Source organism: Mesitornis unicolor, unplaced genomic scaffold, assembly GCF_000695765.1.
Source record: "Mesitornis unicolor isolate BGI_N332 unplaced genomic scaffold, ASM69576v1 scaffold25866, whole genome shotgun sequence".
NCBI lineage: Eukaryota > Metazoa > Chordata > Aves > Mesitornithiformes > Mesitornithidae > Mesitornis > Mesitornis unicolor.
This window is the reverse complement of record NW_010193371.1, coordinates 11,403-29,665: the sequence shown is the minus strand read 5'-3', so window position 1 is coordinate 29,665 and position 18,263 is coordinate 11,403. Positions and strand designations below refer to the sequence as shown.

The 18,263-nt window shown below is 51.2% G+C and overlaps 1 protein-coding gene across 1 annotated transcript in view; it reads right to left on the bottom strand.

Moving 5' to 3' along the window:
• The window catches only part of LOC104542955 (pre-B-cell leukemia transcription factor 1-like), a gene marked incomplete at its 5' end in the record, with an annotated part of 29,848 nt that overhangs the window by 962 nt on the left and 10,623 nt on the right, over positions 1–18,263 (bottom strand). The window contains 3 exons of the mRNA XM_010187435.1: positions 6,338–6,427; positions 7,912–8,024; positions 15,774–15,933. Coding sequence (XP_010185737.1) covers positions 6,338–6,427; positions 7,912–8,024; positions 15,774–15,933 — 363 coding nt within the window. The remainder of the gene's footprint in view (positions 1–6,337; positions 6,428–7,911; positions 8,025–15,773; positions 15,934–18,263) is intronic.

The window sequence follows — 18,263 nt, the reverse complement described above, 5'->3', positions numbered from 1 at the left end:
CCAAGCCTTCTCGTGGGGAAGACACGCTGCCTACCCACCTGTCCTGCCACCACAAAGGCTGCCTTCAGGAATTTGGGCCACCTCTTTGTTCCCAGTTTTTCAGCCTTCCCCTCCTCGCTTTGCAGTAAAGCCAGAAACAAATTTCTGCCGCCCCGAGGCTGGTCCTTCATGCACCCCATCGCCCCTCCTCGAGGGACCCCAAGGCGCAGCATAACGTAGGTGCCACAACCATACCCCATCCCAGGATTCACACAACAAAGCAGGGCAGGCAACTTGTTTCTTCTACAAACAGACACAGAGCCAAATTCTCCAGCCTCTCAAGAGCAGGGCTGCTGGAGGACCCCGGCTGCTGCAGGCAGGAGCCGGCAGCGCGCAGAAGCTGCTCCTCCACGGCTGCCATCCCCTTCGGAGAGGAGCAGATGTCGCACCCAACCTCCTCTGCTCGCGCTGACATTGATTCAGTGCTCGGCTAATGAGTCCTTCCCGACCACTGCCTGAGCTCCAGTCAGCAGTCCCTCTCTGCCTGCCTGTCCCGCTGCCTCCTGGCACAGGGCATCCATCACCGGCCCTGACCGCGGGTGAGCCGTGGGGACCCGCATTTTGAGGGATGAAACCACATCGCAGCAGGACACGCACAAAGCAGGAAAGACCGGGCCGTGCACACACCCAACAGGCTTGCGTGTGCTTCCACGCATGCACAGGAGCGTGCAAAGCTGCTCCCTCGCAAAGGGCTTCAGGCACCAGCAAGGAAGACCAGAATCACAACCTGAGCTTGCTATAGCAGCGTAGCAAACTCCACTTCACCTTGGGTGCAAGGACAGAACCAGACTATGCGCCAACATTACCAACCCCACCTGCAGAGACCCCAGGCTCGCCATGCCCGCTCCCTTCACAAGCTTCCATCCGTGGCCGGGCCCCGAGATGCAATATCCACCCTCACACGTCTTGGACCGCTGCAAGAGGCAGCAATTACTGTAGATTATCAGCCCGACAATGACAGGCCACGTAAAGAGAGACACAGAGCCAACTCCGCCGCCCCGAGACTGGCATATTCAAGTACACTTAGGACATTAATAGCAATTTACGTGCCATCAGTGAGAGAGAACCACAATAGCTGTGCTGGCAGCCTCTTATTACCAAGCCTGTTATTTGTTGGAGTTACAAGCTATAATCACAACAGAAACTTTCAAAACCCTTATCTTCTGTGACGCACCAAATCTATTTCAGAGCCATAATTGCTATGTCACCGGAGAGTTTGCTGCTTAATGCACTCAGATGCCATTTAGTGTTTGCAGGGTCATTACGGCGAGCTGGAGGGGGGAGCGGAGGGGGCTGTGCGGAGCAGGGCTCCGTCCCTATTGTGCTCAACTATTTTTAGCAAGGCTTTCGCGTGCCAGCTGCGGTTGGAAGGAGCGAGAGGAAGAGCATCTTGCAGATGATGATGGCGGTGCCTCCACGTTTAGCACCCTGCCCCTCAAAACGCTGGGGAGCCCCGTGGTGCTCACCATTGGGAATCAGCCTCCACGTGTTGCAGGAGTTTGTGCTGCTGCTGATCACCTCAGTGGCATCCAGTGGGAAGACCAGGGGATGTTGGGGAGAGGCTGACCCTGACTGGGGCACCCTCCATAGACCCCACACCCTCCTGCCTATCAAGACTCTGAGTTACGAGTCAAGCAATGGAAAGGACACCCCAAGGTTGTCCATAACTTTAGCATCTTGATGCCATCCTTTGGTATGGATAAGCCCTCCATAATGAGGCCAGATCCTTCCCCGGGTGGAGGAAGCAAGTAAACACCATCCACACTTGTTCTTCCTTTCCTGGAGTTCACATCTCTTTACGTGTCACCTTCTGGTGCCAGAGAATAGGCAAAGGCCTTGGTGGCTGTCCGAGTGGTGGAGCCCCATTGATGAACTGCTGAAGCAACTGGTTCTGGTGCCCGTTTCACCAGGTCACAGCATTTTTGTCACCTCCAAGCAAGTCTGGTTGGCTCTCAGCCCAGGTCTCCTACGTGGGGTTGGGAGATGACGCTTTGCCAATTTGTAAAGGAGCCTCGTGCTTTGAACGGAGGCTGTCTCACTGTCCCATCTTCTGTGACCAAATCCATGTCCTACCATCATCAGGGCGGGGTGTCAGCTCAGTCCCCAAACACATCAGACACTGCCAAGTCTGACAGATGGGGAGTAGCCTCAGAGAGGTTTCAGACCTCTGAGCTTTTATGAGCCTTATGGGCTCTTTAGGGGTCTCCTTATGATACACACTGAAGCTCTTACTGCACACCAGAGAATCCAGCCTTGCCTGGCAATCACTTCCCAAGGGTCACAGTGGCAGTCACAGGACACACCAAGGCATCTGCGATGGATGGGGCTCACGCACTGAAGCCCTGCAGGACCAGCTTCCATATCGCTGCTCGTGATCATGATGATGATGAACTGCAGCTTGCCGAGAGGCAGAGCAACAACTTTCTTTTCAAGACCCGAATTCTCAGAGAAAAGGGTCCCAGCAGAAGCGAGGAGGTCTCACCTCCTACAGGTACCAGCGCCTGGAGATCCTCACCAACAAGAATGGATGCAAAACTCAACGGCACTCCCTGCCACTGAGCACCACCGTCATGGTGACAAACACTGCTCTGTGAGCAGGCACAGCTCTGCAAAACAGTGTTTCAAAGTAAAAAGCCTTGCACTCCGATGAATGTTAAAAATTGCCCTTCATTTTTTGACTTTCAAATGATCCATATAAATAAAGTCCAAAAAGAAATTTCTGAAAAGGTTCTTCTTTAAGATGACTACAGTCCATTCATTAAAATGCACCCCTCAGTGCATTTGCAGCATCCTCAGTCTGAATTACAGGTGTGTTTAGATGCAAATCCCCAAGAGCATGGTGTGGTGCAGAGGTTCTGTCATGTGCAGGCATGACTCACTCAGAGCCTGACGCCTCTTTTCAGAGGCGGTTAACGAGAACCTAAAACCCTTTGTGGATATAGGGTCACAAAGCAGCAGCAGAAAGGGTGATGTTTTGGGTTGGGACCTTCCAAAGGATTATGGCAATAAGGATCCAACTTCTACTGGAACCTGTCAGAACCTGCCAGCTAAATGGTTCAAAAGCCCCAGCCTTGGGGACCCCCGGCTGAGGAGACATGTGGATCCCCATGAAGAGGCAATGTCCAGAGGGACCAGACCCCTCTCATTTAATGGTGCAAAACCCCCAACTTCAAAGCTTGCAAGAAAGGCTGGATGAGACCCCAAACACTCCCTCCTTTTAGGTAGAGGTGGCCCTCCTTCCTCTAAGTGCTACCCAAAGCAAGGCTCAATCCTCAAGAGGGCTCCTGTCTCTACCACCCCTCCATCACCAAGAGCATCCCTGTCCCTCGCCAGGACCAGCGCTGCCTGATGCCGTCCCCACCTGCGGAGGAGAAGGCGGCTGTTCTTGCTCTGCCTCAGCCACCGCTGCGGGTCATGGAGATCATGATAGCTGGGACATCGCCCATTATCCTGCTAACGATGCAGAACCGACTCCAGCTCTTTTCGCCCTGCGGAGCGGCCTGTCAGCTGTCGAGCAGCAGCACTGCGGAGGGGACTGGGCTTTGGGTAGATTCCTGTCCTCAGCTGTCACGACTTACACGCATTTAAAAATTCATCCTCCATCAAGGAAGGCAAACCCCGAGCGCTGTCTCCCCTGCCAAGGTTTGCAGCGTTGGAGCTGGGCAACCTGCCGCTGACTTCCCAGCCCTGACGGGCTCCGGGGATGACTTAACCTCAGCCCCGTGCAGACATCTTTGTGACAGGGCTCTTGACTAGGTTTCGGCTCATCTCCTTCCAGCAGCTCATGGGGACGCTCGGGTGACGTGGGGACGGCAGCTTTCTGTGTCACTAGCAGCTTCCCGCCGCATCCCGCTGCCCTTCCTCGGCATTAAAGGGTTCAGGGGAGAGGCAGGGAAGCCCTGCCTGCTACAGGAGCCACCCGGCCTGCACCGAGCAGCTCCCCAGGACCTTGCCCAGGACCAATGCAGCCACACTTCAAGGGTGGACAAACTGGGATTTGTCAATGGACCTAGCTGGACGAGAAAGCATTAAGCGACAAATAAAGCTACGGACAGGAGCATGCTGCTCAGCATACAGGGGAAGCAAAACATCTGGGGACAGAGAGACAAGCCAGAAGATGCTTCCTGAACTATCCGCTCAGCTCTGGGCTCCCTCCCTTCCTCTCCACGTCCACCACAGCTTTATGGGGAAACAAGGAGTCACCTTGAAACCTGGGTGGTCCTTTTGCCCACTTGCTACCCTGTCCCTCTCTGAACAGCATTGAATTTGGTCTCCTGCCCACCCTGAAAACCATCCTGTGCAGTCATCAGATGCCACCATGTCAGATCCCCGTCTGGGAAGAGCAGGGGTGACCGCTGAGCCCCTGCCACTCTCAGCTCACCAATTCCCAGCGTTGCTCATGGTAATATCGGTTCTTCCATTACCGCAGCCAGAAACACCAGCCCAGCTCTCCTTGTCCTATTTGGCTTTTGAGTTTTCACTGCCTCTTTCTTCTCCTCTCTCCCATTACCTCCTCCCTGCCTCATAATCCGCGGCAGCAACCCTCCCCCCCAAATTTTGGTTTAACCCAGCCCACTGTTATTTTCCAAGCCAACTGCAACTATAATCAGTTCAGCCTCTTTCCTTGGGGGTATTTTAATTTATACAAAAGTATCATCTCTTATCATGATCAGCCTGCGATTCATTTACTCTCCAAGTATTAAAAAGCCAGAAAGGGAATGAATTCAGCGCAGGGAGAAATTAATGCGGAACGATAGGCTCTTTCATGTGGCATTTCCAAGTGCCGTTTTTGCAACGGGCTTATGTAATGAGACATAATTATCTGCACATGTTCAATTACATTACTTCACAAATCCTCCCTGCCTCTGCCTCCTGACGTCAAGCCGCCCGCTAAGCCCCAGCGCCCACAGGAGAGGGGAGTGCATCAGCGCAGGGAGAAATTAATGCGGAACGATAGGCTCTTTCATGTGGCATTTCCAAGTGCCGTTTTTGCAACGGGCTTATGTAATGAGACATAATTATCTGCACATGTTCAATTACATTACTTCACAAACCCTCCCTGCCTCTGCCTCCTGACGTCAAGCCGCCCGCTAAGCCCCAGCGCCCACAGGAGAGGGGAGTGCAGCCCCCCGTCCCACTGCCCTCCTCTCCCTGCACCCTCTCCCCATGCCAGCGGTGGCTGTTTGCATGCCGATGGCCCAAAGATGGTCACACACACGGTGACGAATGGCACAAGCCCTGGTCGGGAGGGTGACGGGACTGGACAGTGCACCTTGCTGGGGTGCTCGGCCACCGGGACCACCGTCCCACCCGGAGGACCAACACCTTCCTGCACAGCCCGAGACCACCCCACCTCAACCTTCGGCCTCCTCGATAGGGACCGCAGCAGCCAGCCACATCCAGGGCCAGCTGCCCCCTCCTCTGTGCCACCCCGGACACCATTGCCACCACCCACTCGGCGCTCACAGCCTCCTTTTCCAGGCTGCCCTCTTCTCCCAGCTTGCTGTCACCGCCGCTGAGATGGCGGACGATTGATCTGAGAAATGAAGTTGGATTGCTGTCCCGAATCTACACTGGGTTCTCCTTGTGTGTGTCTGATCAATTTCCCCCTGTGCGACACAGCTTGTCGCTACGAATTTTCATGCTAGTCAGAACCCGCCAGCGCACCCAAGAACAAGGAGAAGATGCTCCAGAGACCGCCCTCCCCCTCGCATCCTCCCCCAGTCCGGTTGGGTGAGGTTTTCTTGGGTTGACGTTGGTTGGCTTTGTCTTTTTTCCTTTTTTTTTTTGTTCTCTCCCTTCTTTTTTGCAATCACTGCCGCCAACCCCATCGCCGCCGTGCTTTCGGATGGCAGCCAGGATGGGTTATTTTTAGACGGCTGCTCCAGGATGGCGCCACTGGCCTCCACGTGGAGCCATTTCTGGACCCGGCCGTTCGCGGTGACATTCCCCACCGCGGTTACGCGAGGTGTCACCTGTTTAGCAGCTCCTCTCGGCCGAGCGCGTGTGGCCGCAGGTGCCAGGCGAACGCTGATCGGCTCTGACAGTCCTAGACGCCAGCTGCCTGCACAGAGCCTGCCCGGTCGCCACTTTTTTTGTGGGCAAAGCTCTGCCGTTGGCGTGACCGATACAGAAGCAATAAACTAGGTGACCGTAAAAGCAAAGACAAGTCCTACTAAGTGGCATTCTGAGCCCTATGGCTTTGAAATAATTGGTAGTGAGAAAACAAAAATGAAAAAAAACCACCAAAAACCAACAAAAACCCCAAGAACCCAAGCCTATTTTTTTTTTTTCTTACACTGATGCCCTGCGGACTATACATCTGACTTGCTGCGAGTCCGTCACTGTATCCTCCTGTCTGGCTGATAACATGGCGAAGGGTATCCACCTAAACAGAACAACGACAACAAAGACACAAATTAGAGCGAACAAGAGGTTGGTGGGCAAAGCCGCTTCAGTTCATCTTTGGCAAGATGCAAACAAACAGTAATAATAACAAGAAGAACAATGATAATAAAGATAAAGGTATATATTTAAAGAGGGGTAAAAGAGAACCACAGTTGGTCTTATGGTGAGAGCTGAGCCAGAGGACTGCTCCTCCCCTGTCACCCCCCGGCCTGCCCCGGTGGCCCTGTCACGCTCTCCTCGGTCCCAAGTCTTTCCGCAGAGTGGAGAGGAAGAACAACGTAGCAAGCATGGATGGGGTAGGACCTCCTGGAGAACATCACAGCCACCAGCTCCACCATCACGCTTGAGGACCCACAGTCCTACCCCTATCCCCTTCCAGCCTGTGGCCCCAAGCACTGGGAAGCCCAGGGCAGTGGAAGGAGATCCTTGGAGTGCCTGCATTTCAGAGGGCTCAGAAAGAGATTATACCTACCATGGCAAAGGCACCGGCAGCTCTCCTCCGGACACCCCGGTCCTCTCCTTCCACTCCCCCAGCCCAGCCCCAGCAGCGGCATGCACAGCGAGCACGTCTCGTCACCCACGGACGGCCCGTGTGCTCTGCAGCCAGCACCGTGAGGGAAGCAACCTTTAGAGAGCTCTCCCTGCCCAATGCAGAAGTGTCAGAGTGGCTGTTGTCTCTCAACACAGTACAGAGCCTTAGATGCAAGAGAGTGGGCTCATGGCACATCTGGACACTGGCTGGGAGGTGGGAGATCTGAGTGGGTTCCTGGGTATTTTAAATGCTTTCTTTTTGCCCAAAGCATGGGATGAAGTTTCAGTAACACTGCTCAAAGCTCCCCTACTCTGTCTTGCTGGAGTGTACATGGGTGGTGTGAGTGCCTGGACTTTGGGGAGGTGGGGAGATGATGAGGAGTGGCTTTTATTTAAAAAAAAAAATTAAAAAAAAATCTAGCTGTTTATTTAAGCATTTCTTGCCTTTCACTAGACACCTGGTTGGGCATCAAAGGAGTAAGTGGAAGCCTTGTATAATGAGACACCGGTCCAAACATCTGGCCCCTTCCCTTGGAAGAATAAAGCAAGCAGAACCTAAACCTCAGCTGCTTTTGTTTGAGCTCATGCCTGTTCTCCTGAACCTGCTCTCCTCCTGGTACGACTATCAAGCCAGAGCCAAATGCATTCACAAAGTGTGGGCAATTCTCCTCAAGACCATGGTTGTTGGTTTGGTTGGGTGTTAGGTTTTGGTTTCTTTTGGATTGTTTTTTTTTTTTTTGTGGTTGTTGCTGTTGCTTTTTTTGGTCGGTTGGTCGGGTTTTTTTGGTTTGGTTTGCCTTTTTGAAGTGTTGGTTGGTTCATTTGTGCTGGTTGAGATTTGCTCTTTTCGGACAGGAGGGAGAAGTGCCAATACAATCAAAGGCTCCTCCAACACTAATGCATTCACTGGCAGTACATCGGATGGGTCCCTACCTGTGACTGCACGTTGGCTCCAACCTGGGCCCCTTGGTAAGAATCCCCATTGAGAGACTGCACGCTCATGAACAAATCTCCAGAGTTTGACATGTTAAAAGAACTGGAAGAACCTGGAAAGGAAACAGTGAGGCACCTGAATCACAGAAAGGAAAAAGATCCACCCCATGACTCTCAGCCAAGAGGAAGGAACAACATGCAAAGCAACCACAAAACCAAAACACACAGTCAGGTTAGTAGTATGAAGAACAGAGCGAGCAAAAAAAAAAACAAAAAAAGGATGCACTCTTGAGGTTATTCAAAGCCACATGTTACAGCTCAATGCCAAGAACATTCTTCAACAGCTCCTCAGCTGGAGGAAGGATTCTTCATGCCCTCTGCTGAGCCAAACAAAATCCAGCCTGGAAGACGTGGACAGCCCTTTCCCTTCATTTCAGGGTATCAAAATCCTTCAGGCAGCTTTGAAAATCTCGGTTGTTGGAGGCGTCCACCCAGCAGACTGCACTGGAGAACAGAGTTAGCCAAACGAGCCTCGCTAGAGAGACCAGGAGTCTTTTCAGCAGGGCAAGCCAGGCCCACGCTCCTGCTGTTTCTGAGCAGGTCAGATCGGGGTGGGTAAGTCCACACTGCGCTGCTCTCTGCAGGGGAGCACATCCAGACACCATCCAGCTCCATGGCCGGAGCTCCCGCTGAGTCACAGAGAGCTCTGCAAAGGAGCAATGTGTGGGGATCGGGAACCCATCACTAGTGGGAGCTGCAGCGCGCCAGGAGCAAAGGCTCACAAAAACACGAAGGCATCTGGGCTAGACTCCCAGCACCCATCACGTCAGCAAGTGTCCTTCATCATGATGGGCCATGAGGGAACGCAAGGGTGTCACAGCCCTCCTGGCCAGCTGCCCCAGGAGAACGAGCTCTGTAAGCAAATTCCCCACTGCATGCATCAGTCGTCAACGTTACGCTAAAAAATGGTAACAGTGAAGACGGTTGGGTGGGATCAGGAAAAAAATCCCTGCTAAATTAAAAGAAGAAAAAAAAAATCTGCCTTTGCAGAAACAAGGCTTTCTGCTTCCAGCTTCAAGATGTCTGAGCACCTCCTCAACTACTTAACAGAAGAAACAAACCCATCACGTAACTGGAAGGCGGGTGAGGAGGGAAGGGAGTTAAAAAATAAATAAAAGGGTTTTATGGGATTATTTCAGAACTTGTCGTGCAGATCAGCGCGTTAAGTGTGAGACAGCTCACGTGCAAGGTTTGGTTATATACATGACGTTAGCCTTGGAAAGGAGAGACTTCAGGGGCCCAGGTCAGCTACGCTTTCAGCTTCAACCCCAAATACACTCTCATCATCTCCAAAGCCACTTCCAACTTGGAAGATTGGCCACCACAGTCCTGGTGGAGTTGCCCAACTATGGCTCATGCGTACGCTCTGAGAAACGCCTGGCAAACCCCCTCCCTTTGCTGGAGAGGGAACAAACACTGGACAGGCCCCAGGTCTGCCCTGGAGGTGGACCAGGAAGGATCCTCTGAAGAAAGCCACCTCCAAGAAAGATCAAGGAGCAGGTGGGCGGTCTATGCTGGAGACTTCGTGTTCACTAATCTCTCTGCAGCTCTTTGCAACTGGCTCTTCTGTCGGGTGCCGGCAATGCTCAGAATTGAAGGAAAGCAGAAACATCACTGCTAGATACAACGCCCAAGACAGCCAAGAGAAAGACTCATCTTGAGCACAGTGCATGTTGGATCAGGACCCTCCCACCAGCGCCGGAATACAGCAGAGCCAGGAATAGCTCTTTGTCTGTGCTCCCTGTCAACCCTGCCCAACCTGTTCCAGAGAGCAACCCCACAGCGCTGCGTAAAATAACCCGGACTAGTCAGAAGGCAGCTGTAACCATCACCTCCTCTGCTCAGCTGGCAAAGGGCTCCTGTCACTTTCCAACCTCTCTGGTTACTTGCTATTTTAAAGGCAAAAAATGTTTATGAGCTGGCAGACTGAGGAGAGCCCACCCTGACACGGCTCAGCTTTACGCGTGAAGATGGGCACTTTTCACATACACAAAGATGCTTCCTACTGGGTTTTATGAATGATTCGCTTCTGAATGATCACCGGCATAAAAGGACAGGGCAGTAACGTGGCTTCGTTCTTCAGCAGCGGCTGAGAACCAAAGGGTTTTGAGGCAACGGCTCAGAAAGAAGCAGACAATATTCTTTAGGGTGAGCAGAAACCTTTGAGACCACGCAGGTCCTGGGAAGAGGACTCGGGAATCCCTGAGCACCTGACAGATCACCACTGCCACTCTGCCCCCAGCAGAGCAACATTTCATTACACCTTCCCCTACCAAGAGGAAATTATAACAATAATAATAAATAAAAATGCCATAAGCTTAACTGATAGTTTAGTGAAACTTAACAAACCTGGCTGTAAAACTGAGACTGGGAGGGAGGAAATAAAAATAAACAAACAGCCACAAACTCTAGTTCTGAAGAGCGCCGGTGTCTTGGAAATCATGAGGAGCGCTGGAGATGTCACTTACAAGATATACGCTGCAATTGGCACAGGGTATTTTTACAATATATGTGCATATCTAAGCGGTAAATATGTCTTGCCGCTGACGTGGATGCAAAGATAAATATGCGCATACCAATGGCCCCGCATGTATGGATTGTTTGTATCAGAGGCGTAATTGCAGAGAGCCCTTTGCGATGCTGCTCTGCTGCCTCAGCACTCCGCTGTCTAGGTACTCGCCAGGTACGAGAGTTATGATGGCCCAAAGTCTCAGAGACACCGCTAAGAGGGGCTGACACACTGGGGTGGGAGAAGGGGCAGGAATGTGAAGAGCCCTGAAAATTAAGACTCTGGTACCCTCCATGGAGACAAGATCCAGGAATACAAGTCAAATCCTTCCACTAGAGGAGGCTCCGTCATAAATCTAATCTGTCCCTCTGAAAGGCTCCACTGTGAACACACCAGAGGCTTTCAGTGGTTGTGATTTGATCTGGAGCTCCTCAAGAACTGAGGGGTAACAACTGTCTTAGAGCTTGTGAATCCAGGAGGGAAAGGCTCTTATCTTGGCATGGAAGTCCCTTGCTGTTATTGCATGTAGACAAAAAAAAAACACATCAGAAAAATCCACACTTTTCATGACTTGTAGCACTGTGAAACCATGGCTCATCTTCGGCATCCAGACGTCCTATCAAACCCAAGACGGATCACCACTCATCCTTTGTGCTGAGTTTCTATCAGGGCAACAGCAGCTTCAGAAAGAGCGGTGGAAAAGTTTAAGTGTGCCATGGTACTCAGATCTTGCTGCTGGATGAAAGCCTGCACCAAAACAATGCCCGCAAAGAGATCTCTTCCACCCTGAACATTTCTGATGAGCAAAACCCACTTCAAGTTTGCGTCCAATTAAAAAATCCTCACAAGTTTGACTGCTGGTATTTCTTGCCCCACTTCTCCAGCTCTTCAGAGTGCTTCTTCCCCGGCTTCTCTGATAAACTTCTCTAACGTTTTGACCGTCTCCACTTCCACCTCAAACTTTCCAGGACCTCTAACAAGTCCTTTTCTCTAATGCACCCAAAAATGCAAACAGCAACAAGAATAAACAAACACGGTAGTGGTGTTCATTGGTGCTAAAACCAAGCCATCCTCATCTGCTGCCTCATACCACCTACAACCAATCAGTCAGAGATCCAGCACACTGAATCACTGAAGCTGACTTTGATCACGCATGTAAGACTCGGTTGAAGTCAACAGCAATGACGTGTATACATTGAAAGCACAGAATTTACACCCCCTGTAACTTTTCCTCGTGCTTCTACCACGGTCAAAGCTGAGGGAAGAACCTGATGGACCACGTATCTCCTCAGCTGGACAAAGCCACCGTGTTTGATAGCAGGTCTGAAAGCCTGGGATGACCCAGAGGACATTTGTTCTTTTCCACTTGCCAACCAACACTCAACGCTCAGTGAGACGATGACCAGAACGGCCTCTCTGCTGAAGCAGGATCCTCCCCAACGCTGCGCTCTGGACAAGTGACTGCCACAAAAGGAGGAAGGCAGAGAAGAGAAGATACAGCAAGCAGGCCCACGCCTGATGAAGTACATTTCCAGACAGCATGATCTCCTCCATCAGTACCTTAGCAAGACTATTTTTACAAACAAAAGGGTGAGGAGGAAAAAAACCCAGTCCAGGACAATTTTGGCTGCTCTGCATGGAAGATTTCACCGGATGTCATCACCTGTGTGTGGCCCTTGAGGACTCTTGTTGGCAAAAGGGTCTGCCCACATAAAATAGCTTTCATTTGCCATGTGGTTTTTGAGCTGAGATTGTCCAGGCAATCAAAGTGAGGACGGGGAGTTGTTAGCCCAAATGAGCCAGACATCTCAGCTTATGTGAACATCTGGCTGATAAAGCCCAACTGTGCGTATTCAGGATGAAAAGGTGTTTGACATTCAGGCCTGGGTGACTGAGGATGGGGGACCCTGCTTTGAACGAGCCAGATGGCTGGACAGATGCAATCCTCGCCCTTGTCAATGTGTGGCCAATCTCTTTGACTGACTGTAGCCATTCACCAATCTCCAGTAACATGGGCATCAGCACAGAGAACAGATGGGCCTGCGCAGCCACAGCAGAAATGAATTTAGCTCCTGTCCCAGGTCCCATCGCATCCAGTTCCACCTCCTCTTCCAACATCATGGCCCTCCAGGGATTACATTGCTGGTTGCCTCTTTTCCACGACCTGTCCTCTGCCTATGCTCTCTTCACACGCCCTACAATGTATTGAAACCAGAAGCTCCTAAAAATTCACTGCAAAACCAGCCTTTGTTCAGTCTCCTTCCTCAGCAAAGTTCTTGGCCAATGATGTGAAAACAGAAAAAAGTGCATGGTACAAGAGGAGAGGCATCATCCACCTTAGTACTTCATCTCTTCATCCACTTTGATGTCTCTCCGAGGGCCATTCAGCACATTCAGGTGGCTTGTGGCCCTTGACACCATCCTCCAAATCCTTCACAGACAGGTCAATTCAGACCCAGTGTGTACAGGCGTGCTTCTTGCTGCTAGCACCTCCAGGACAACCTGAAGCAGGGGAGGTCACACAACTCCAGATGTCCTCAGGACGTGCCTTTGCCCCACAGTGTGACAATGCAGGGATGCTTGACTGAGCTGTTACATCCACATGGTTCAGCTGGGGAGATCTCAACGTGGGATACTGCTGCTGCAGATAAAATCCTGAGGGACTCCCAACTCTCTTCTCAGGAGAGGACTTACAAGGACATCCAAACCCACTGTCTCTGCAAGCTGACCCAGCAACAGTGCTGACAGCAGGGCCTCCCCACTGCTCTGCCACTGCTGCAGCATACAGTGAGGGTGGTGGGATCTGGGCCAGAGTAGAAACGCTTTGCTTCTAGCAGAAGAAGGATCACCGTGGCCCATGAGCTCCCCTCGCACTGATGTGCTGCTTTAGCACCGCCACCACTTCAGGCACGTGAAAAGAGGTCGATGTTTCTGGAGCGCAGGCAAGTGAGCCAGAAAGAGGACCCAGGAGCTCAAGTCTTACCCGTTAATAACATGACTGTTTGTCCTTCCTTGAAAGCGTAGTGTTACCCAGGGATTATCTTAGCTGTTTACTGCAGGGCACTGGCCAATTTATCTTTGAAAGAGCCGTGTTACTGTCTGTGGGGAAGGCGAAGAAACAGCCTCGCATCAGAGCACTATTTGACTGGGCAGGCACTGGGGAAATGCCTATTCCACTACACGCAGGCCAGATCCAAACCCATTTAAGCAATTTGAAGCTCTTTGCTTGCTACTGCAGACCTCTGGATCTGACTCCGGTTGAAGAAAGAGGAAAAGAAGGAAAGCTGTGTCTCTTTGGCCCAAGCTGACGTGGTGTGCAGGACAGCATCACAGGCAGTAGGCATCTCCCTCAACACACGCAATTCTGCTCTCTACCCTCCAGCCTTTTCTGCAGAGGGTGTTAATGTCAAGAGACCCCACCTGACCACATATTTTGAGTGAGCTGTTTGGAAAGGATGACATTTTAAAAACTGCAACTAAATCTTCAGCAGTTCAAACCATGGAAGACAAAAGGGGAAAAACCAAAACCTAACAAACCACAAAGAAAAGAATCAAACAAAATTCCTGCAAGCCATCTGGCCTTGCAAAACTCTGCCATGTCCACCTGAGCCCTCTGAGCACTCCCAGCAGTATTTCTGACCTGCAACATCTCTGCTCCAGGTGGCTCTGGGGGGCAGACTCCTAGCAAGTAACGTGTCCCTCGGAAATTATGGGGTTGTGTGCAGGGATGTCTCCCCACCGCCCAGCTGAAGAAGCCTTCTACCACTTGCTCCTGTGCAAGCTGTCCACACGAGTCCCTGTGAGGTGTGGACAAGTTCCCAGCGCAGAGCGATCAACCACCGCTCACCACCGGTGTGCTCACGGGTAACAGGCTGCCTCTGCCCTCCACTGGGGAGCTGGCTCGGGAGGCCAGCCAGAGACCCACACTGGTTTCTCCCCTTGTGTGACCTCTGGCTCTGCTTTCTCCACCTTCCACCCAAATCCTCCAGACCTGAGGGTGCTCTTGGGATGTGGTTCCTCCGATACCTGCCACAGGCAGGGTTACGCTCACTACAGAAGCACATCTGCTGACAGCAACCAGCATGGGGTACCACCAGCGGCCCATTTAACATCCAGCTTCGCCTGCTGCCCATCATCCCCTTTGCTCCCACATCGTTTCCTGTCTCTTAGTAGCCTACCTGATAACGGCAAGCATCACACCCCAGTGAAAGGGTACCGTGAGCAGACACCGAGCTCAAAGGCACAACAGCGCCACATTCCCACTCTCCCGCCCACCCCTAAAAAGGAAACAGGCACACAGATATTTGCATGGATAACAAAGTACACGGCACCCATGAAGTCCACTTTTCTCCCTCCTTTGAAACACATCCCAATTTTCCATTGCTCTTGGGAGTGAAGCACAACCAGTCAACCGCAGCACGGGATCATTTTTGGGCCGGCTGGCCTCGTGGTAGGCACCGGCATGGACTGAGCATCGTTCTCTAGCCGAGGAGTTGAAATCTGGGCAAAGTGCTCTGTGCCTTTGACCCTCAAAACAAACAAATGCGAACCACAGCAAATGGACAGGAAAGGGGAAAGGGAAGGAACGATCCATGGACTTCCCTGGATCACGCTGACACAGAGGGAAAATAAAATTCACACAGAGCACACTCTTGCAGGTGATCCAGACACGGTCATGTAAGCAATCAAAGGTAACCACAACAGAAAGAAAACCAAAGGATAAAATCTACCCCAAACAATCCCCAAAATGGCATGAGTCAGGACATCCCAGAAATGCTGGGTTTTCTCCCTTAGGGCCACTTACGCTGTCAGCCCCAGTGAAATAAAATCATTACAGAATCATGTTTTAATTGGGTTTTTTTCTTCTTCCCCCAAAGTGCAAGCAATCCCAGCAACTTTTTTCGTATCGTTTTTCTGGTTTTGTGTTTACCATCCATGCACACAACCCCCAGCGTGGCACCGTCAGTCGCAAGGTCCGATCACATCGCTTTTCCAACGAAAAACAGAACAGGGAAGGGAAGGGGAAGAGGAACAAAAAGAGAAAAGAAAAAAAGGGGGGAAGAAAAAACAGGCAAAGAAAATCAAGTACCCTCCACACAACAAACCCCAAAGCCAAACCCATCTCCTTTTTTTTCTCTTTTTTAAGACCACAAAGGTAAGCCAACCAAAACCAGAAAATACAAAAATGAAATAACCAAAAGGAGAAAACAAGAGAAAGATTGAGGGGGGGTGGGAAGAACAAACGAAAAAACGATCACTAACAACCCAAAATAAAAAGAAAACAAAAACTAACCAGCTGAATTGGGAGTTGAGGGTGAGTTAGCCTGGCTTCCATGGGCTGACACATTGGTAGCCGTGACAGCCGTTTTGGCAGCATAAATATTGGCTTCCTCTTGAAATTTACCTATGTTCTTCTTGTACCGGATTCTCTTATTTCCAAACCAGTTTGATACCTAGAGCGAGTTTAAGAGAAGACAAAGACGTTAACGTTTCGGCTCTGCAGAGCGCGGCTGGGTGAGGAAGGTGGGTTAGTTCAGGTTAAGCAACACATATTCTTTTATTCCTCCCCCCCATTTTCCTAACTACAGAAGGAAGCACCTTCCAGCCACACCAAGCCCAGGAAAGGTGGTGAGACCCTGTTGGGAGGGCCAGGTTTGTGTGGATATATCTGGTTCTCTGTGGACAGGACGTCCACTAAGAAGATCCCTTTGACAGGGCCAGATGCCCTTCTCCTCCCTTTGGAGAAGCCAGTGTGGCTTCCAGGACAAGCCTCAATGAATTTACTCAGGCTGACACACAAAACTGCCTTGATATCACTTGGTATCACTGAAGCTCTGCTTTTGATCCATCTGAATGAAATCAGTGCAAAAGGCCAGAGGCGGATGCTCTTCATCCAGCTGAGCTCGGCTTTGTATGGTTTAGCACGAGCCATTCCATAACCCAGGAGCTTCTGGGGAAGGCTGGAGAGGGAGCCCAGGGCTCGTCCCAAGACCTGACTTTGGACTCAGGGAACAAGTGTGTCCCTTGGAAATGAACTTCTTCACAAGTCAGGGGATGGCTGAAAACGGTGGGCCAGAACTGAATGCAGAACGAAGCGGTGCAGCTCTACTCATGTCAGTCCTGGAGAAAGCTGTGTCCCTGTGCCTGCAGCAGTGCAATGCACGAACCTCAGGAAGCCCCAGGGAGAGGTCTGAGCAGGGTTATATCCTGGGATCAGCAGTGTGAACGCTTGGCAGAAAGGTCGCTTGGACAACCTGCCAGCTGTCTGGATAAAAACCCCAAAGTCTGCATGCTGGCAAAGCGACAGCATAGCTCTGAGGTCTGTGAAACCAGACTGTGGTATCTGGCCAGAACTGCTTCCCAGGAAAAACGTCAGGGTACCTCCCAAAAATCCCATTCAGCACTCCCAAAATCCCATTCAGTACCCTGCTGATGATAACCCTGTTCACTTGTGGGCACTAAGCTGCACTGAACAATTTCAGGGAAGATGTGGGAAATAATCTCCTGTTTAGGGAGGAGCTCTCAGCTTCAGAGAAATTGGGGGAATGTCTTCCTATGTGCAGGTCTCTAAGGAGAAGACAACTTCCAGCCACCACTGACCTTGTTTGGGAAAGCTCATCAAGATGAAGAGAATGGGCAAATGCCAGATGCTGCAACTCTCCGAGAAGAGCTCCAACACTCCTAGGATTGCTTGGAGCTGCAATCTTGAGCTAGCAGATCAGCCTCTTTGGTGGGACTCCAAGGACATTCTCCCTTTGCTCGTGGGTGAGCAAGTACATCAGTGCTCTCCTTTCCAAACGGGAAGCACCAAGACACAGAAGACAACACTGGATGTTCATCCTGGGAAGCTCATGATTTTTCCCTTGTCTTAGGGACATCATTTTGGCTTGGGTGTTGATAACTGAAACCCATATGCTCTTATTCCTATGATGCTTCCTATCTGCAGTGCTCCTAGAGCATTCAGCAGCTTCTACACAGAAGTGGCTTCATCCACCGGTTTACCTACTGCTGAACTGCAGGTACCCTACCCTGCGCTGCTGCAGAGCAGGAAAAGAAAATACAACCTGCAGAGACTCCTGGGAGGCAAAAGGCAGTAACTGAGATCAGCACTTAACCCGGATCGAGAGCGAACATTTCAATGGCACCAGGAGCAGGTGCTGTTTGCAAGGAGCTCCATTCCACTTGGTCCAGCTTTCTCATTAATGACAGTGTGCCCACCGTGATCTCCCCACCTGGCCATCTCTCTACAGCAGCTCTTGCTGGAGCCGGTGGGTGAACTCTGAGCACCACAGGGAAAGAAGTCAGGATAAACGGCCACCACAGTTGATCTTCATCTTAAATCCTGTGAAGCAATGAACCTGCCTACCCCTGGTCAGCCTCTGAGTTCAGGTCAACTCTGCTCATGACTTGCAGAGATTCATGCTGTCCCATGTTCCCACTTAGCCTCAGCAAACACAGAGACCTGGATGTGTGTTTGTTTCTACCTTCTTTGGACGAAGAAGGGAGGAAGATCCTGGAGAAAGGCACAAAGCAGCCTTGATACAGCACAGTCAAAAACTATCCTAACTGCAGCATTTCTCCTGGGCATTTCCTCTTTGAGAGGGAAAAGTTGTAAGTGTGAACAGATGAATTAGAAGTGAGAGGGGAAGCATCAAGACAGCTGTAGCTTTACTTAAGCCAATATGTGCTGTGTCTCGTAGGTAACTCTGGGAAGAATTAATGTTTGGGTCTTCTGACCCAGGGGATGCGACTGAAGCCACTCAGCAGGCATTCAACACGGTGA